The 21,785-nt window shown below is 47.9% G+C and overlaps 1 protein-coding gene across 6 annotated transcripts in view; it reads right to left on the bottom strand.

Annotated features, from left to right (window-relative positions):
* Positions 1–21,785, bottom strand: part of Prdm15 (PR/SET domain 15) — a 62,407-nt gene that overhangs the window by 21,890 nt on the left and 18,732 nt on the right. For 2 of the 6 annotated variants that reach the window (XM_048422514.3, XM_085685865.2), the window contains exons 6-12: positions 18,358–18,459; positions 10,326–10,568; positions 6,879–7,008; positions 5,503–5,699; positions 5,217–5,311; positions 4,781–4,868; positions 652–819 (exon numbers count right to left, since the gene is read on the bottom strand). In XM_048422514.3, coding sequence (XP_048278471.3) covers positions 652–819; positions 4,781–4,868; positions 5,217–5,311; positions 5,503–5,699; positions 6,879–7,008; positions 10,326–10,568; positions 18,358–18,459 — 1,023 coding nt within the window. The remainder of the gene's footprint in view (positions 1–651; positions 820–4,780; positions 4,869–5,216; positions 5,312–5,502; positions 5,700–6,878; positions 7,009–10,325; positions 10,569–18,357; positions 18,460–21,785) is intronic. The other 4 variants (XM_048422517.3, XM_087898606.1, XM_087898611.1 and 1 more) reach the window with 3 other exon arrangements.

The following is a 21,785-nucleotide window of genomic DNA, read 5'->3' as shown; positions in this document are numbered from 1 at the left end:
GGTCTTTATGAACCAAAGGGCAGGGGGAAGCAAAGTGCAGGAACTTAACAAGAGATGTGACGGGTCTTGTTTCCACAAACTCATGTGCATGTACCTAGCAGCTGAGCTTTCCACACAGCCTGAATTCGTTCTGTAAATGGTGTTTTCAAACACTACCAGAGTGTTTGCATCAGTGTGTACTACTGACTCTCGGCGGGGAAAATAAGGACAGCCTCGGTCAGAATGCTGATTTTGACCTCTGTCCCACGTCTCATTCTACCCTTGCTGCTGTCTCACGTGTGTGGAGAGAGCTGACTCTACTGGGTCCTTCTCTGACCTCACGGACTGTGTAGACGGATGGCCCCCACCCACGGTACCCACCAGCACACTCCACTGTGTTTACACAACTGAGCCTGTGGCGCACATGACAACACATTGCCTTTCTCACACTCCATCACACTAAAATCATTCTTCACAGGATCCAAAAGTTCTCTAAATAAATACTTCAAATAACTTCCTAACAACCAATGCTCAAGAGCAGTCTAGCTGTGTTTATTTGTTCCCCACCGTTCCTACCACTTCCCTCTGCTCATGACAGTGTTAACAGCATCCTAGAACCCCCGGGATTGGGAAGAAGGTCACCAGGTCAGAAGGAAGGCATCTCAGGCTCACCATCCAGGTGTCGCCTCTGGTGGTCCAGCATGACATCCTTGCGGTAGAACATCTTACTGCAGACCTCACAGGCAAACTTCTTGTCCCCGTGTTTCTTCTTGTGCTTGGAGAGGTTGCTGTTGGTGGAGAAGAATCTGAAACACATCTCACATTGGAACGTCTTGTCATCTGTCCAGAGAGTAAACAAATACACAATGTGTGGTAAATCACCCCTGACCAGGCTCCAGCATGTGTGCCTCAGCAGAGTAAAAAGTGGAGTCAAGGCAGGAGACTGGCAGGGCACCGTGGCCCAGACCTTATCAGCTGTGTGTGCTCAGTGAGACAGAAACATACACTGCGTGCCAGTTCCTCGCTGGGTAAAAGTGCCTGGACCGCGCTCCAGGATCCTCTCTATCTACACACTACAACAGTGTCACTGGCTGGCCTGCCTCTTCTGTGCCCAATTACCTCTGACAGCATCCTCTACAGCAACACTACCAGCTTCTCTATTCCAGAAGAACTGTCTTGGGCCTCGGCCTCCCTTTAGCGGACACACATTTCATTTTCACTCAACACAAGCATATGCTCGCCATTCATTCAGCACATACCCCGCAAATACACATGCATATGTATGCATACACATGTACACACACTGCATTCATACCCATTTCCACCCCTATTCAACAACACACAGCACACACACACACACACACACACGCTCACATTGCAAGAAGTCAGCATCCCTGCATCCTAGCACCCACTTCAAGTACCCCTGGAAGGCACCAGGCAAGTTGCAGTTCTTGCCTCTGAAAGTCCACTCGACCATCTGCCCCGTCCCCTCTGCATGGTGTCTGCAGCTCCTGCTCCACATCCACTGGGTACCTTGCCTCTTAAAATCACTTGCTCTTTCCTGAATCATGAATGTAGACATGTATGATAACAGATGACAAATGTGTCGTTACTTCTCTCAGGAGCAAAGGCCCCAGGTCAGAATGCCGCTAGATTTGGCAAATGCTTTCAAGCCCTTAGTCTACATAGCCACTGTCCACCACACATCCACCACTGGTCCTCCTGTTTGTGGAAAGAAGTTCCTACAGATACCTTGGGACCTCACTTATCAAGCATTTGTTGTTGACATCTGAGCAAGTCACTCTGCTTAGGAGCTGCCGAGACCCAGGGGTGTTATATCCCAGGACTCCATACATTCTTCTAGATTCTACCCTTGACCTCCAGTCAGTTGTGATAACCAAGATGTGGCCGAGAGAAGCCAATGCCCCTTGAAGCTGAGGTGCACTAGTAGGATTATTGAAGTGAGTCTTTATGGCTGCAGGAAGTCTCTAGCTCCACTCAGGAGATTCCATGTGTAGCTAGCTAGAGGTCAACCCACCTAAATCTGAAGAAAATCAGCCATCTTTATCTCTTCCTACCAGGGTAAGGGCTATGTGCCTGGCCTCTGAGCAGGGAGGGGTCGGAGAAGGAATCAAGGCCTTAGTGGGGACAGGGCAGCACAAGCCTAGGAAGCAGTGGCCTCGCTATAGCTTCCTACACAGCATGTTGGCTCTTCTTGAAAAGGCATGGACCAGAAATCCTAGGTAAGTCTCAGGAGACCTGGATCTGCTTCTGGCAATCCTACTATGCAACTCAATTTCCCAAGGTGAAATGTTATTCCTATGATCCAACCCTCTTTCTCACTTGTTTGGCTGAATTGCAGAGTAGTTCTGCTAAGCCCCAACTAGGTCTGCAGCACAGACGAGATGGGCCTCCCTTCTGGGAATGTGCTCACAGTACGAGTGAGTCTCTGAACATCACAGGTGAGCCTTCTTTCTTATAGGTTTTGAACAACACTTGTAACCACGGGAAGCAGCACTGCTGGCTTGGGCTCTAATGTTCTCTCTATAAGCCCCTCCACACCCTACTTCCAACTGTTTTCTGTGCTGATCGCCTACAGTCAACTAAGATGATCCATCACACACACCTCAATAACATCCTGAGGTGCAAGAACCCAGACATTTCGTCTTAGGATGACTACCCCTCTTCCCCCCAGTAACCCAGTCACTATGGAGGTATGCAGTGACATGGAAGGCCTGAAGGGAGTGCTTCAGAATCGTAAAGGACGAGGGACTAATGTTGCAGAATATTTGACCACACTGTGAACCCTGAGATTGCATTATTTACTGGAAAAACCTGTTTCTAGTTGTGGTGTTGCTCAGCCCTAACACATACCTTTAGTCCAAGAGCTTAAAGTTAATTAAGGGTCAAAAGGTGGACCAACCAGTCGACAGGAAGTCAACATAGGATTATTAAGAAAAAAACCAGAGAGTGAGAGGGAATCGGGAGGACAGACAGAGACCCGTAGGAAGTAGAAGGGAGGGACATTCCGTGTAAGAAGGTTGGCTGGAGATGGAGTAGAAAGAGAGCTTCTGGGATATCAGCGGAAAAGGAAGATCAGGTGGGTGCTTTCTCTGTCTCTCTGAGCTAGCAAGTTTTCACCCCAGGAAAACTTGTCTCCCGAGTTTTTATTGGTAAAATTGAACAATTGAGATTTTGTTAAAGAAAACAACGGGCTCATGGACTGAGAGGACAAGAGTGGACTGTTAGGGAGCCAAGCTGCTGGGACCCTCTTTAGGTTCAATGGCAGCACAGCAAACATGTGAATGAGAGTGATACCAAGGCACTGGGGGACACAGAAACAGGCTTGACAGAGTGGGCTGGAGAATTATCTGGCCACCACACATTTGAAGCACCCAGCCCCCACTGTATAAATCCTTTGAGGATGAATGTTTTACTAACTTCATACCACAAAAGGCAAGAGTGTATGTAAATAGGCAGCCCTGGGGTCTCTCAGCCTTGAAATCAGTCTCAGGAGAGAAGCTGCTTGTGGTTCATCACTGCTACGACCACCTAGCAAAGACAAGTGTCTGATGTGACAGTTCTAACCAACACACAGCAAGTGCTTCTTCATTTTCTGTTCTACTCGTTTAGAAAAAAAAATCACTAACTTAAATGGAACAAGTGCTTTTCGGTTTCTAATGCAACCTAATATCAAGCTGGTCTAACTCTACCCCACTCTGCGTCTCCTTGAGGAACAATGGGAAGGTGGTGCTAATCCCAGTTAACAAAGAGTATGCCTGAAGCTGCACCAAATGGAAACAGCTAGGCGTATGCCCAGATTATTTTAGGCACACTACCGATGCTGGTTAGGTGGTACATGTCACTGACAAGTGTCCTCCAGAACCCTGCCTGGCCTGCCCTGCCCTTCACAACAGCCCTGTCATAGTAAGCAAGACATCATGCTGAAGACAGAAGAAACCAGGCAGACACGGAACCAATTTTGATAGAGACTCTGATAGCCACAAGTGAGCAAAAGTATGGACAGACACACGACCACAGGAGTGGAGAGTGTCACAGGCTGACTTTGTAGGTCTCTACTGATTGATTTTCTAAGTCCTAGAAAGAGGGAGAACAGAAAGGCACTGGTGATCTTCCCTCTACCCTCCTCTGGTGATTTGGCTGCAAGGTCAATGCCTGGGAGCTAGTGGACCTAGGACTCCCTCTCTGGAGCACAGGGCATCCAGGCCTCAGGGAGCTTCCACCCCTTGGCCTACTTGCTGCTTGCTCACTTACACTTGCCAACTATAAACTGGCCCAGGAGACAGTGTCTGAGAGCATGCTGGGCTCTACAGCCACAGCTGTCTCGCCAACAGGACAGCTCAAAACACAGCAGCTTCTGGCCCTGTACAAAGATGGCTTCCACTTTCCTTTTGGAGAGCGACAGATGGAAGCAGGATCAGGATGTAATAACCTGTCTGGGTGCCCACAGGGGACACACTTGCAGGATGCTGATGTGGGAGGAAAGCCATGCTGCTGCATTTTTCTCTCACACGTTCGAGAGCAAACCCAACACTGCTGCTCACCCTGTCCCGCATCAAGGTGACCTCAGGCAGGGTCTGAGAATGCATAATGGACATGAGACAACCCATCCTTTCCTGACTAAAGGAAAGTTACTTAAATCTTCTCTAAAGGCCAAACAGTTTTATTCTTCACAGTCCTTGAGGCAAGAGGATCAGGGAGATGCCAGCCAAGGCAGCTGTCTGCTCAATGAGTCCCTTCTGTCCAACATGCAGAGCAGGTGCTGGCGGTGGGGCCTCACCTGTCCTACAGTTGTGGAACTCCAAGGCACTCTCCATGCGGAAGGTCTTTCCACAGCTGCCACAGCGATAGCGGTACTCACCATCCACCTGCTCAAAGGGGCACACTGTCAGCAAGGAAGACTGCATGAGTTCATCTAGGTGCCCCCCCGGTGTGTGCTGTTCTAGTAACTCTAGAGGTAGCTGCACCACGGTTTTCCTCCCCTGTTCTAGTAGGAAAATTCTTGCTGTCCAACTGCCTGAGAAAGAGAACCCCACACTCAGGTAAGTGCACCCCAAATGCCAGTCACCTATGTTCTGCCAACTGCTTCTGTAAGCATTGGCCTAAGCTGGGCTCAGAATGCATGGTGCGGGGTTGGGGGCGGGGGCACGGCAGGATGTCCCTCATGGCGCCTCCTCTAGGAAACAGCTGGTCTAGCTGTCTAGGTGCCCACTAACCTCATTCCGACTGTGCTTGTAGGAGACATGCTGCTTTAGACTTTCCTTACGGCTGAACAGCTTCGAACACTCCTCACATTTAAACAGCTTGTCACCTAAGGAACCGGCCAGCAGAAGGCAGAGTCACTGCTTTGGTCTTTCTCAGAAACCTGCACCCATCTTTAAACATAAGCCCTCTGCCTGGGCTGGGCGCCCTCAACGCTGAGGAGCGCCAGCAGGCACAGGGCAAGGACCCAGTGGACACGCTCTTTCCTGGCCCTGCCCCGTGGGCTGGGCAGGCACTCACCGTGCACGCACTCACCGTGCGAGCGCACGTGCCGGCTCAGGTTGCTGCTGTTCTGGAAGACCTTGCTGCAGGTGCCACACTGATGGATCCGTTTATGCTCACCCAGCTGCCGTACGAGCTTCCGCCGGACGCCGTGTCTGCTGGACAGAACCAAGCCCCTCTTGAGGGCAATGGTGCTGCTTGGATGATGTGTGAACCTGTCCAGGAGACGGACAGATGGTCAAGGAGAGGTGGTGGCTGAGTTCTCAGAGTGAAAGTTTCTGATCATAGTCACCTGGTAAGTTCCTTGGCCATTTCCCAGCTACACTTGGTCCGTGAGGAAAAGGAGAAGGAAGGCAGAGCCCGATGTTACCCGCTCCCAGGTGGCACAGACACTCTGAGCACATGAATGGTGGGTTCAGTGCCGTCTAATAGCTGTGTAGCGCATCTGCTTTGGCCAGGAAGCCTGAGCTCCATTTGTCCCCAACAAGGCAGCCCTGACTGTGGCTCTCGCCCTCACTTGGTCTCAACTCTACTCTGCTTTATGCTGACTCTGAACCTGACTTCTAAACATTTCTTCGCTCTGTCAAGTGTGCTTTTTCTGGTTAAGCGCTTGAAATCCTCTGGGCAGTAACACAGAAAAGAAATAATAAACACGTCCACATTTTCACAGGTTCATCAGGTGAATTCTGCCAACACCAAAGGGCATAGAAAACACCAGCAGCTGAGTCAACTTCAGGGTAAAAACTCACCAGGGAATCATAACTGCGGCATAAACATTTCTTTCCCTTGCTCACAAAAAAGAAAGTAGAGCAAGGTGTGAAACTGACGAAAATTCAGACACAAGCCACTGCTGAACCACAGGCGCACCGCTCACACCGCTGGGGTAAACTCCCCAGGAGCCCCATGGGGGAGCAGACAAAGCAGGTGCACCACCAGTGTAGCATCAGTCAGCCTCCCAGGGGAGATCTGGATACGCACTGACACAGAGGGGCATGTGCTGACCACAATATGCCATTCACAGAAGGCAAGCACTGTGTGCCCTACTGACATGGGGGACACAGACTAGGAATGAATGCAGGCAGAAAGTAGAATGGTAGGCACTGGGGGCAATTCCAGTTTGGGTAGATAAAGGCCTGGGAGATGTCTCTGTACCGTGCCCTTAAAAAGAGTTGTGATGGCAAATTTTCTGTCATGTGTGTTTTAAGATAAAAAAAAAGTTTTCACAGTGAATGAACTGTGAAACCCTTGGGCTCCAGAACATACACTGCTGGCCTGAAAAGATGAAGCGTGCTCTGCTGTGGGGATTAGAGGTGGGAGGCGCTCTCCCTTCAGTACCAATTAGTTGTTCCCTGTGCTCCATCCCCAAGCACCAGACACACACGAGCAGGACTTACTTTGGCACTGAGCTGACTTCATTTGTGGGGGTGGCCAGCTTCCCCAGGACTAACTCCATTATCCGTTCGTCCGGCGTTGCATTCACAGGCTCATCTGGGGGTATTTCAGTAATGATCTCTGCCATGTGCTCTGTGCAAAGGGGTATGACAAAATGGTCACCACCAGCGTAGGGACAGACTGTGACAAAGCCAGGAGAAGCACTGCCCTGGGAGCACATCCTGAGTGTGGTGCAACAGGGATAACAGCAGAACATTTCAGAATTTATGTGTTTATCTATATATAAAGAGAGTATGTTTTTAATGGAAACCAACGTTACAGGCCACGCCTTTAAAGCCCAAGCGTCACGTTACTTCAATCTCCCGACCCTGCCTGGGACACCTGACATGCAGCAGATGGGTGTGCAGCCAGACTGTGAAGCTTACTAAATAAGCTCTGACAGCGATTTACAAGTACGACAAGTCATCCTGAGGATATTCAAAGGTGAGTAAACTTTCTATTCAGGGCAATGCCAGAAATGGGATAAAAATACACACACAGGAAGATCATACAGAAGAAAATTTCAGCCATTGTGAGTTTTGTTGTTGTTGTTTGAAATAGGGTCTCATGTAGCCAGGCCTGCCCTTGAATTTACTATGTAAGATATTTCATCCTTCTACCTCCCAAGAGCTATAATTCTAGCCATGATTCTGTAGGCTGTGTTTTCCTGGTATCCTCGACCCCTCTGGTTCCTACAATTCTTCCTCCTCCTCTTCCTTGGGGTTCCCCTAGTACCAAGGGGAGGGACCCAGTGGAGCTCTCCAATTCGAGTTCTCTCTCCACCCACCATAAGGCTTAGCTTGCGGGTCTCTGCGTCTGCTCCCATCAGTTGCTGGCAGGAGCCTCCCCATGATAACTGGAGCCACTGTTTCTATTGCTTCACCTACTATCATCAATTGCAAGTGATAGCCAGGAAGTAGTTTCTCCTGTCCCTTTCCATCTGAGGATGCAGGGAAGTCCCAGAGGAAGCTCAAACCACTCCTGCTTGTGTGCAAATATTTCCCACATGGCTGAGAGAACAGGCACTGGCCAGAGAGTAGGAAACAGGAAAAGTGGGGAATGTTCCATGGAAGCTGATCTTCTATTCCCTTTCATTTCAAGCTTGCTTCTCCTTTCCACAATGACAAGACCAAAGAGCATCCGGTGCCAGTAACACAGGCAGGAGGGGGAGACATCTGAGCACTGCACCTTATCCTGAATGTGAGGTGGACCTAGCAGCAGAGGCAGGCAGCTGGGACAGGGGGTTACATGAGGACCACAGAGACAATGGCTTTCCAGAGACATGTACATGCTATGGAGTGGATCCCTTCAAACTCAGCTGAGGGTTCTGCACAATCAAAGAACAAGTTCAGGCCCATGAAGTGGTTCAAAGTGGCACGCTAGCTAGTTTCATGTCAACTTGACACAAGCTGGAGCAGTCTGAAAGGAGGGAACCCTCATTTAAGAAGATGTCTCCATAAGATCCTGCTGTAGAGCACTTTCTTAAGTCGTGATTGATGAGGGAGAGCTTAGCCCATTGTAGGAGGTGCTATTCCTGGGCTGGTGGTCCTGGGTTCTTTAAGAAAGCTGGCTGAGTAAGCCACAGGGAGCAAGCCAATAAGCAGCACTCCACCGTGGCCTCTGCATCAGTTCCTGCCTCCAGGTTCCTGCCCTGTTTGACTTCCTGTCCTGACTTCTTTCAGTGCTTCACAGTGATATGGAAGTATAAGCCAAATAACCCCCCCGCCACACACACATACAGATTGCTTTGGTCATGGTGTTTCATCACAGCAATAGTAACCCTAACTAGGACAGAAACTGACACCAGGATCATGGGGTTTTATTGTGACAGATCTGACCATGTTAACTGGAGGAAGATTGTAGAAGGACCTTGGAACGTTGGGCTAGAAAAGTCATTGAGTATGCATTGGAGAGCTTTTCTGTGGGAGCTTGGAAAAATGTTGAGAGAGAAGCAGAGGATGGACAACTGCCTTGAGAGTTCCTGGAGGAAGTTTGAAAGTCCCTTAAAAATTGTATCAGGGACACTGAAGTAAAATCTTTGCCTTTTCTGGGACAACTGATGGTAGTCGGCTGGAGCACGGAAATAGAGACGAGAAGGAAGAAATCGGTACACCGAGGGGAAATCTGGGAAGTGTTCCTCAGAGCCAGGACACAGAAGCTGCATCCCAGAGATAGGCAGGGTTGTATTTCCTGTTATCAGCCGAGCTTGGGTAGTGTAAGACACCAGGAAATACCATTGGTGATGGTGCAGCCTCAGCAGTGGTTGAAGCCCCAGGACTGAAGGGGCCATGAAGAGAAGATGAGGCCTGCCAACAGGAAGAGAGCCTGGGAGAGGTTACTGGTGAAAGTGCGGCCCAGTTGCAGCAAGAGACTCAGCAAACTGGAGATGCAAGAACAACAGCCATAGAGTGGAGCCTGCTGGAAGCTGGAAGACAAGCTGTGTGTGCTGCAGAGGGCAGAGCCAGAGAAATCACTCAAGCCCTTTGGAGGAGAGCAAAAGACTGTGAGTGAACCCCAGATATTGGTCATTGAACTCTTTATACTGTTGGAGTTTAGTTTTGCTTTGTTCAAATTATGACTGTGCCCTGACTCTTCCCTCTCAAAGTAAGGAAGTATTTAACTTAATTTTTGATTTTATAGGCTCCCACAGTTCAGAGAAATTTTAAAGGGATTTTGGAATTTTACAGACACTTTGGATTTTAAAAGAGACTGAATTTTTAGTGGTAAAGATACCTACCGTGCAAGTCAGAACCCTGAGATCCATCCCTGGAGCCCTTATAGAGGTGAAAGAGAAAATTATTCTCTGGCTTTTGTATATGACACTCATTCACACACACACACACACACACACACACACACAAAAAAAAAAAAAAAAAGAAAAGAAAGAAATAACCAGGGCTGTGACCAGAAACATGTCCACCATAAGCAGTGGGCAACAAATACTGGGAACTCACATGAAGGACTAAGTCTTGTTGGACAAACTGAAGAGCCGGGCCCAACAAGCATGGCATGGACAAGGACATACACCTGAGATAGTGAAGCACACAGACACAAACCATGTATGGTAGCACAGGCATGTCATCCCAGCTGAAGAGGCTAAGTGGGCAGGATCGAGAGTTCAAAGTCAGCCTGGGTTACATACTGAGCTTGAAGTCAGCCATAGAAAGACTGTCAGGAAACAAAGCTTTTCCTCTCCCACCCAAAAAATAACAAAAGAAAAGAAAAACAAAACAAACAAAAACAGACCGATAAAGACTAGTCGGATGTCTATTTTTAAAATCTGTGTTCTGAACACTCTAGTGTGGAACATTCTGCAAGATAATCACACTCTGAACAGCTGGCTGGGAGCTGTGGAGGAGATGATGAGGTCCATACCTCCCACCCTGGCACACAGCCCATCAGCTTCTCACCTGCAGGCTCCTTGTCTTTGATGATGACCAGAGGCTGCTCAGCCTTGGAAGGCTTTGGCTTCCTCCCCCTTCGAGGCTTTTTCTTTGGCTCTTTGGTGGCCACGACGCTCTGGATGCTCTTGCTCTCAGCTGCCGCGGGAGGCTCCCTTCTGGGTGCCTCAGGCTCCTTCTCAGAAGCTGCCTCATGCTGCTGGCCTCCTGCAGGAAGGCTTTTGGCTTGTTCCAGGTGGCCCAGGAGATGCTCTGCAAGAGGAGAAGGGCCGCTGATGACAGAGTAGGAGTCGTGCACCTGCCTGCTCACCACCTTCCCCACTGTGTTAGCTTTCTTTGTTGTGCCTGCAGAGTGTGGCCTCTGCACAGGAAAATAACTTTATCTTTACTGTTGTAAAAGAGAAACGGCTCTACCACATGCACATAGCTTTAGAACGAGTTTCTCTCATCTAACATGTTTAAGATAGTCATGGTGGACTCTGATTTTAGAAATATCTAGTGCTTCAGATTTTAAACTATTTCTCTCTCTCTCTCTCTCTCTCTCTCTCTCTCTCTCTCTCTCTCTCTCTCTCTCTCTCTCTCTCAATCTGAGACAGGGTTTCTCTGCATATCTCCGGATGTCCTGGAACTCACCCTGTAGACCAGGCTGACCTTGAACTCATAGAAATTCGCCTGCCTCTGCATCCTGAGTGCTGGGATTACAATTGTGAGCCACCACTGCCTGGCCAGATTTTGAACTTTCAAATTGGGCTAATCAGCTTAAATCGTGTTTGCAGACTGGCTTCAACTTCTGATCCTTCTGCTTCCACCTTCAAGTGTTAACACTAAACAAAGCCACCATGCCCAGTTTTATGCAGTACTAGAGCTTAAACCCAGGGCTTCCTGCATGCCAGCCTTCCTCTTGCCACCTGGGCCGCATTCCCCATCCTGGAGCTGTGCTTAGAAGTAAATGAGACACAGGCAGGATGTGGTGTTACTATGAGGCAGTCTGTAAATCCAGAAGTGCATGAGGCAATGTCCACACGCTGGTGCAGTGCTTGATGAAACTATGGGCAACTCTTGCTTCCTTGCAAGGACTTGCTTCCTTGATAGATTGTATTTCCTAACGTTCCCATAGAATGTGACACACTAAGACAGAAGCCCCTCTGGAGCACTCACAGTAAACTAACTTCCTTCCTTCCTTCAGACAGGGTTTCTCTGTGTAGCCCTGGCTGTCTTAGAACTCTCTCTCTGTAGACCAGACTGGTCTTGATCCACCTGCTTCTGCCTCCTAACTATTGTGATTAAAGGTGTACACCACCACTGCACTGCTAAGCATTTCTTTATAAACACTACCATAAAGCAAGATGCTTTGCTTATTTATAGCTGACAGAAAGTCTCCAAGACCACCCTGGAAAAGGTAATGGAGACAGATGTTGGGAACTGGCAGGCAGGTACCACATGGAATGGCAAGCTTGGGCGGTAATGGACAAATATGGCTAGGTCACAGGGTAAAGGAGACAGGAAGAGAAGTGGCAGGGCAAGTGGGTAACTGAGCACACACATGACAAAATACCACTGTGCCTGGAGTTGGTGGTTCCACCTCTGCAAACGTAAGCTGACTCAGCATCAGTATCAAGTCAAGTAGCCATATTCCTGACTTGTCCTTCATCAGAGACTCTATGCTAGGTGTGGCCCCCAAGGCTAATATGATCTGGTACCTAGCAGAACAAGCTTACACCAAGTCCACTGACTGAAAATGAATGGAGGAAGGTGAGACAAAACAGAACACACACCCGGAAAAATACAAGCTGAGCAGTATTAAAAGAAAGCAAACAAGACTCTGCCAACTACACAGAAGGAACTTAAAATGGAAGGAAAGGACATACAAGAGGGAAATCTGAGGCCCTGGGGTCTCACAGGTTGAAAGACAGAATCACAAGTCATCACAGGGCCTGGAGACTGAGACACAGACTTGGGTCTACTCTAGATCTAGGCATGAAGCAACATAGAATTTACATGGAGTCTGGATAGGAGACATAGATTCATTCTACACTAGGCTCAAGTATTGGCCCAACAGAGATTGAAATTTACATAGGTTCTAAACCAGTCAATAAAGCCTGGTTTGTATGAAGATTCCTCTGGGGTTAAGTGACCTAGGGAAACAGCGAGAAAGCTGTTCTCTGCAATGGTCTTATCATCCATTTATTTACTTTCATGCTTATTTATTTATTGTGTGTGCAGGTGTGCTTGGGTCATGGCATACAAGCAGAGATCAGAGGGCAGCTTGGAGGAGTTGGTTCTCTCCTTCCACTACATGGGCCCCAGGGATTGAACTCAGGTGGTCAGGCTTGGAAGCAAGCAACTTTACCTGCTAAGCCAACTATTGTCACCTTAAGGTGTTAGAGAGGAAGGGCAGGTGGTATAAAATGACTCCCATAAGGAACCAAAGCCCCAGTAGGGGTAAATAACACAATTACATACCAGTCAAGCTAAACAAGCTAAACCAAACCAAACCAAACAAACTCCTTGAAGCCAAAACCATACCCCTTCACATGCTAGTGAGAAATGAAACCTCAGCTATGAAGTTCAGAAAATCAATCAATCAATCAATCAAGTACGCAAGCAAGCAAGCGCCCTGTCCTCTGTACTAACACTTTCCCAGGCAATGGGGAAAGCACACAATGGACATGGGAAAAGGGAAGAATTCTTGCTAAGCACATCACCAGAGCAACTGAACCCAAAGTAGTGACCCACCACACCCCAGAAGGCTTAGCAACAAAACAACTGTGAGGGTGTCATGTTAGGGTGTCAGCTGACATAAAAACCAGAAGACTGGAATTCCAAGATCACAGCACAAGCTAAGGACAAGCTGGAGTGGAGGGGGCAGATATAACCAAGTAAAGAATAAAAAGTTTGGGGAAAGACTAAGATAACTGAAAAACAACAAAGAAGTAAGGAAAGAAAGCAAAAAAACTTTTATAAGACTAAGATTCATAGATACGAATTAAAAACATGACTTATAGACACTATTGAAAAAGGAATCTTTTAAGCAGAAACCCCAAAGATGGACAAGTAACAAGGACCTAGAAACAGGAGAGGGAGGGCAGGAGATGTGAGAGTAACACTAGAAAATGGTCTAAAGGAGGTTTTCAGATATCTCAAAGGGAGACTAGAAAGCAGAGGGAAGCAACCTGTTAGACACAGTCATAGAGTCACCCACAGCAGATGGAAGCTGTGACTCCTCAGGCCAAAATAAGGAGAGTAAATAAAGGAGACAAGAGCTAGGAGTAAGTGCAGCCGCTGGGAGTTTGCCTGGATCACAGGAAGCCCTGCCTCTGACGCCCAGCACTGCATAAACAATGTGATGTCACATGTGTAATCCCAGAACTCAGAAGGGTGAGCAGACAGACAAGAGTTCAGGTTCAAGGGGAGACCTGTCTCAGAAATCAGTAAATAAATGCCCAGCGGTTAAGAGCACTGGCTGCTCTTCCAGAGGACCAGAGTTTAATTCCCAAGACTCACACGGCAGATGACAACTAAGTCCAGTCATGATACCGTCACACGGAAATACAGGCAGGTAAAACACCAATGAATGTAAAATAAAAATGCACGAGAGAAGCACACCAGCTCTGATGCTGCACCCACACAGGCCACGACGTCTGCCCAGCATGCTCCTCACATCTGTTCTTGATTTATTAACTAACTGCTGATGGTAGACGTCTTCTACCACGAGAGGAGATGCTACGACTTCTCATACAGCTGCTAGTCTTTGCTTTATGAATTTCTAGACTATGTTATGGTGTGCATATGAATTGAGATGCAATGTAGAATAAAACGTGGAAGGAAGCTAGCACAGCTCTTCAGGAAAAATTCAATGCTTCCATTAAAAAAAAATACTTAATAATGACTGAGTGAAGCCTTCAACTCAAGCTGAGAAAATAACAAAGCAAACAAAGCATAAAAAGGGGCCGGGCATGGAGACACCACTTAGGAAGCAAAGGGAAGTCAAGGTCATCTTCAGCTACAGAGCAAGTGCAGAACCAGCCTGGGCTACACGAAACCCTGTTCCAAAACCCAAAAAGAAATGATAAATAAGCAGAAGTTACTTTTTCAAAATAAAAATACAGTAAGAAATAAGTGAAGTCCAAAGTTGCTGCCTTGAAAAGACTCACAATATTGTTAAAAAAAAAACAAAAGTCCAATGAGAAAGGTGCAAATAGCTTTGCAATTGGCTCATAACAGAAAACAGCAATCTCCCGCCCTCTCTGCCCATCCAGTCCTCTGTATTCTCCAGTCACTCATCCACAACTACAGAGGAGAATTCCAGGAACCCAAGGCTATCAATTCCTACAGACGCCCAAGCCCCTTACAAAAAAATGGCACAGTATTTACAAAAACCAACACACATACCATACACATTATCACTCAAAATATAAAAATGCAGTAAAAATGCTATGCAAAGGTTACGCCTCTATATTCAGGGAATAATAGCAAGAGTCTTTATTGAATAGGTACAGTATTTTTTTTACTATGTAGTTGAGGATACCTCTGAACTCCTGGTCCTCCTGCCTCTGCCTCTTGAAGACTGAGATGACAGGCATGTACTACCATGTCTGTTTTGGGGATGGTGGGAACTGACCTCAGAACTTGTGATGCTAGGCAATCGTTCTATCAACTGAGCAACATGCCCAGTCCTCTCCCTTTTCCCGACAGAATACTCCTAGACACCAGCAGTCTCAGACCATCCTCCAGTTCCCGTATCTCTTCTGTTTGTGTCCTCTGTATGGAAAACTCCCCCAGTAACTTTACATCTGCTACCACAGTCCTCGGATGTCTTCAACCATGACCTGCTCTTACTGAAGGATGCAGTGCCGTGCTGCCATCTCTCACCCGAGTGAGACTTCAGCCTGGAGGGTTATTTTTTTTGGGGGGGGGGTTGCTTTCAGATTCCTCAGACAAGTTGTTTGGTCTCTTGCTCACATTCAGTTTTCTTTCAGCATCTAGAGCCTCACTCTACAGGACGGTAAGGGCTGAGCAGTCCCACTGGTGGGTTTCTACAGAGAAACCCTTCCTCCCTATCTGGGGCCTGAGTCAGTTCCGCCACTCTGTGAAGAAATGAAGAAGTTTGAAGTTGCCCCATTGTCCCTGTCCTCAGTGGTCTCAAGTCTCTCCCAAGGGACCCAACATTCTGCTGATGGAGCAGAAACGTAGGTGGGTGGGGCCCGGGCAGGGCTGGGCAGGCCAGGAGACCAGGGCTCTAAGCAGGCCAACAGTTTGTGCTTCCCTGTCCTCTCCTCTCAGGCTCCAGACACTTTCTAAGCTCTGCAGGAGCAGACATGTTTCCTGGGTATTCCACTGCTGGCTTCAGCCTCTCTGGCATGCTTGGTGGTTAATGCTGCTGCAAACACATCCTGGCATCTTTTTAACCTTGCCCAGTGCTCCCCACTTTTCCCTTTGTCTTTGCATTTACGTGGAGCAGAATTCCAGGAGGGCACCAAGGCCTGGACATTCACTGTTGCCTCATGTTTAATCAGACACTCCTAAGTGGCCTCCTGAGACAGAAGCAGGGTTCCCTGAGGGGACACAGGAAACGACAGCATCAGGTCAGAGGTCACGAAGAACAACCTGTGCTTCCCATGCTATCCAACAACCTCAGCTGGTCTCCTGGTGCTCTGAGTGGTGAGCCTGACTTTACAAGGTACATGTTGACTCCTACCAGTCCACAGTTTATATATGTTCTATGCTCAGTCACAAATAAATGGATGAAGTAAGTTCAAGTTCAAAGGACTCATCTGGTTGGAATTCAGCCAACCAGAGCCAGGCCAGGCATTCTCTCAATCATGTTACTGCCAATGGAAATAATGCTATCCTTGGTCATTTTATTACTAGTATCTGCTAGGGGCATTCAGTACACCACACACCAGCAGATACCAGAAACAAAATGACCGAGTATAGTATTCTGTGCATTACTTCCAATGGTAGTAACATGGTTGACAGAGCAGAGCCTGAACAACAAAGCCATGCCTTTCCGCTTGAGGCAAGCCTGTCAGACAAAGCTCTACAGAAGGCAGCTTCAGGCACAGTGTGATCATAATTAAGACAAGGGATCATTGATTAATATTCTCCTACTGGACAAAGTATTACCCAATGAAACCTGCTCTCCATAGATTTGTGTATCACAGTCATGTCATGTGGCCCTGAGATGGTCCTCAAAGCCAGTCTGTGTGTGTGTATGGGGCGACAAAAGGCACCCCTGCCCTGTAGCCTACTTTCACAGAGACCCAGCTCTATTCTCTCTGTCTCTCTCAAATCAGTTTTGTACCTAGGGTAACTATCAGGTTACCCACCAGACACCCACACAAGGGTTGCAGCAGAAAGAAGAGTTCCTTGACCCCTTGGGAACACTGGCCTAGCTCTACTACCAAAGTGAGGGGAAGCTTTTCCCTCAACTAAACCTAGTCACCACAGAAAATGGCCCAGCAAACCAAACAGCAATCAAGCCTTTCTTGATTGGGGCTGAGTAAGGGTGTGATGTACCCACCCTCTGGTTTCCACAGATGGGCCTTGCCCTCATCTAGGGGGTATGTTTTTCACAAATCTGGCACTCTAAGAAACCTGGCAGCAGCAGCAGATGGAGCTGGAGAGAATGCCTCAGTGGCTAGGAGTTCTTGTTGCTCTCCCAGAGACCAAGGTTCATGTCTCAGCACCTACATGATCATTCACAACCCTCTGCATCTCCAGTTCCAGGGTCTCTAATGCCCTCTTCTGGTCTCTATGGGCACTGCATACATGTGGTGCACAGACATGCATGCAGCCAAAACAATAACACACATAAAAATAAATACAGAGAAGAAGAGGAGGAGAAGGAAGAAGAAACTGGCAGGTGCTCTCTGCTCCCAGCTGTGATGAACACGGGTGACTTTGTCCAGGCAGAGGGCAAAGGTGTTAAGGACAAGATCAGGAAGATGGCCCAGGAACATAGAATAGACAGCCACACTCCTTAGAAGAACAAGGACTGCCCAAGATACTTTCCAGACATGCTTCCATTAGCCTTTCTGTTGCTAAAATCTGCCTAGAGAGAACATTCTTATAGATTCCAGAACATTCCAATCACAAACTTGTTTAGAACTTGCAAAGCAGTGGCCCCTTGAGGTTTGGCTCTCAAGCATGTTCTGTGATAAAAGTCACACAGCATTCATACCTAGCTTCTTTGTAGCTTATGTGACTGGCATCTTTCTCTACTGCCCACCAGAGAGGCTGCCAGGATACTACAGTATAACTAGGTAACTAAGGGATGGAGTCAATTTCTCCCTGGCCACCTTCAATTAGTAAGGGAGCCTGAATGGGATGTCCTGAAACTGTCCTCAGTTTCACACACATTGACCAAGTTCATCCCCACTTTACAGATGAGGAAGCTGAGCAGATGTGGTATCCCTGCGACTACCACAGGGTCTGCCCTGTCACCAACAGGAGGAAGAACCATCAGATACAGAAACCTAGCAGGACTACAGAGGCAAGTCATCATGGTTTCTGGCCCTTGCTTGTGTCCACCATATCCAGAGCCTGGTCAGTAGGACAGTAGGGAGGGTCAGGCCAAGGGGAGGAGCTCTGAGTAGCAGCTCCACCATTGTGGGCCATGGGGACAGACAATACAAAGCCTGGGACATCCTGACAACCATGGGTATGAGCCAACATGAATGAAAAAGCTCAGCACATGGGCTGGAGAGATAGCTCAGCAATTAAGAGCATTGGCTACTTTCCCAGAGGACCCAGGTTCAATTCCCAGCATCCACATTTCAGCTCATGAGTGTCTCTAACTCTTGTTCCAGGGGATCTGACACTCTCACACACGTAGGCAAAAATCCCAATGTACATATAATAAAAACAATTTTAAAAAACCAAAACAAAAAAGTGAAACCAAAAAATAAGCAAACAACAACAACAAAAAAGAAATAAAAAAAGAGAAAGGAAAGAAAGAAAGAAAGAACGAGCGAGCGAGCGAGCGCAACACAACAGTCTGTCCGCCTTGGGCAACCCCTATTTGCCACTTTCACCTTACCATTCAGGAGCTGAAGCTCCAGGAAGGTGCTGGAACACACCTTACACACCCACTGGCCACGCTCAGGTTCTGCGGGGACACTGGGCTCAGGGGTGCCTGTAGCTGCAAGACACAAGACAGAAGGGTTAGCTACTGCAGTGGAGTAAGGCCTGACCCCCGGTGATGATGACAGGGAGAGAAGCCCAGACTCAGGAGCACTTGTATTCTAGGCGCTGTCCTCAGTTTCACACACACTGACCAAGTTCATCCCATTTTACAGATGAGGAAGCTGAGCAGATGTGGTATCCCTGTGACTACTACAGGGTCAGCCCTGTCACCAGATGCATAATGTGCCCCGTCCCCACCCCCAATCACTAGCCTTGTGGGGGCAGAGTCCTGAGAGAAAAACAAGCCTTCAGGACCCATACTTGAGCTGGGCCTCTTTGTGCTGACCTGTAATACCAGCTACTTAGTAGGCTGAACAAGATGACCAGAAGTCCAGAGTCCCCACTCTGGTCACAGAACAAATTCAAAGGTAACTTGGCCATTTCGTGAGACCCTGTCTCAAAGTTTAGTTTTGCTTTAAAGGGGGGCTGGGTGTGTAGCTCAGAAGTAGAATACTTTACCTGTATTCTTTCTATAGCAACACACACACGCATTCACAACTCATGTTTAAATCTTCAGTGACTCACACAATAGGGTACGGTGGAACCTAGAACAGCCAGCTCACAGTGCTCGCGACTGAAATAGCTGTGGCCCTGGCCCACATATCCCATGGAGATTTTTGTGATAAGGGTTGTGATAACTGTTGTCTGGCAGGGGAGCCTGGTACCTGGACAGGAGTAAGCTTTAAAATTGTTCAGTTAAAAATAATCCCCACCTGGGGCAGGAGGCTGCCACCTGGACAGTGTCTCTAGTCCTCCAATGACACACAGGAACCTGAGGAGGGACAAGGACAAGGAACACAGACTGACCTTGGTGATGCAGACGGGGGCTGCAGGCTCCTTTCCAAGTCACAGGCATTCTCCTGGGACCTGCACTGGGCATGCCTCAAGATCTGGTCTAGCCAGTTTGTCTGTGCAGCCAGCTTACAGCTGGCCTGTTATATCCAGACCCATCACCACGTAGCTTAACACTCCAGAGGCCACTCAGAGGAAGTGCCTGAGTCTAGACAGTCTCCCAGATCTGCAGTTATGTACCCACCATGCACCAGAAAAGAGCACATCCCGTCTCTCTGCATCCTAACCTAGTGCTAAGAACACAAAGAATAGAGATGAGGATGCAGACCATCATGGCTAGGGAAGAAGCATATGCCATTTGGAACCTGTCAGACTGAAATCAAAGATAGAAAAAGGTAACAAAAAGGTGGCAGGTAGGAACTGCATCCTGAATGTTGCACCAAATGTCTGAACTCTTCTTTACCACTTTCTAGAGATCTGCTGGTTAGGGACTCGCAGGAAATTTGGAACAAACAGAAATGAGCCAAATTCCCATTTCTCATCCAGGTTCCCAAACATACAGAGGTTCCCAAGAAGGAGTTCAAAAAAGGAGTCATTGGGGTCCAGCAAAGGCTCAGCAGGAAAGGGCACCTGCCACCAACCCCAATGACCTGAGTTCAATGAGACCCATAAGATGAAGGAAAGAACCACATGTATGCGCATGCGAGCACACACACACACACACACACACACACACACACACACATACACACCAGTTTTTAAAAAGGAGCTCTTGGGACACTGGGCTGGGATTCCTTTCGTCTAAGAGGCACACCATCTACAATAATCACACAAGAGAATTTATGCTACCCCAAACAGGCCCCTAATCTTGGCTACCTGGTGCTCTGGCACTGAGTGAAGACTTCTCATTGGAAGAACCAGGTAGTCATGACACAAGATTTGCTCAAAGGTAACATTACAAGATAAAAAAATTTCTAAGGAAAAAAACCAAGAGCCAATAACCAGCAGATGAGCCCCTAAGTACCACCTGACATTTCCAAACATAGGGAAATTGCTCAGCCAAACAACGTGACACAGTCACAAAGTTGACAGCAGCACCGTCAGCAGAAGAAGAGAAGTTTCAGGTGTGAGCACAGTCAAAACCAAGTAAGAGAAGGGCAGGCACAGGCCAACTGCGGAGAGTCCAGCAGGACACACAGCAGGGGAGGATGGGCTAATCTACAGGAGACTGTGGCAGAGTCACTCACTTGCATACACCTACTGAGAGCCCCTGAAGTGAGTACTCAACACACTGAGTTCAACTGAATACATTGAAACTGGTTTGAAAATCAGAAAACACTAATCACAAAGCCAGAGGCAGAGAGAGAGGGAGAGAGAAGGAGACAGACAGACAGACAAGCAGGTCAGACTGCGGGCATGACATGACTTCCCAGGGACTAGAAGATGTTACTCTCTGTCTTTCTCAGTAGAAGGATGATTTTGAGCCCATGCTCCCCACTGCACCCACCCTTTGGAGGAAAGCAAGCCTCTCTTAATGTGGGCTCAGGGAAACATGAACCCAGAATAGCAGTCCATAGCCAGAACAAAGAATCCAAGTCCATTTTCAGGGGCATCATAGCTGAAGCAGGATGAAACCTCTATAACTTCTCTCTTTCTCTCTTTCTCTTTCTCTCTCTCTCTCTCTCTCTCTCTCCCTCCCTCCCTCCCTCCCTCCCTCTCTCTCCCCTTTCTTTTCCTTTCCCTGTCTGTCTTTCTTTCTATTCTGAGACAGGATTTCTCTACGGCTGTCCTGGAACTCACTCTGTAGACCAGGCTGGCACGGAACACACAGAGTTCTGCTTGTTTCTGCCTCCCGAGTGCTGGGATTAAAGGTGTGAGCCTCCACAGATGGGTTGAAACCTGCGTTCTTTAAGCAGATGTTCCTAAACTCACAGTGCTGCCTGGTGAAGCTGCTGTTAAGTGCAAATACCACGCCTACTGGACTCCAGCTGTGACAGCCAATAGTGTGGCTGTTCTCCTGGTGGTCATGTGGCCACTGAGAGCTGCAGTTGCCCAGCCTCGAGAGAATCCTATCACCTACCCATCACAGGCCGCGGGAAGACCAAAGCTTATAGTAGAGATTTTCTAGACAATGTTCTCCACCCATGCCATCCATCATAAAAAAAAATCATTAAACTGACCCATCAGAAGTTGGAGACCATCCATATTTAGGACCTGATTTTAGAGATCTACAAACTGATTTGTGCAATAAAGACACCCATCCAGGGGGAAATGTGAAAGGGGCCCACAGTACAGCTCCTGAGATCTCACCTGTAGGAGAGGACAAAGTGATGTCCACAAGACTTACTCACTCCACCTTGGGGTGACAAACTCACTGGTACACACACAAGGACTAGCGCTAAGTAGAATGAAAAGTCCATCCCTTTCAGGTCCAACCAGGGAACTAATCAATCAGTACTGCTTTCTAGATGCTTCACTCCTCTCTTCAGA

Source organism: Myodes glareolus, chromosome 2 (genome assembly GCF_982192425.1).
Source record: "Myodes glareolus chromosome 2, mMyoGla1.1, whole genome shotgun sequence".
NCBI lineage: Eukaryota > Metazoa > Chordata > Mammalia > Rodentia > Cricetidae > Myodes > Myodes glareolus.
This window is presented reverse-complemented; position numbering and strand designations above follow the sequence as displayed.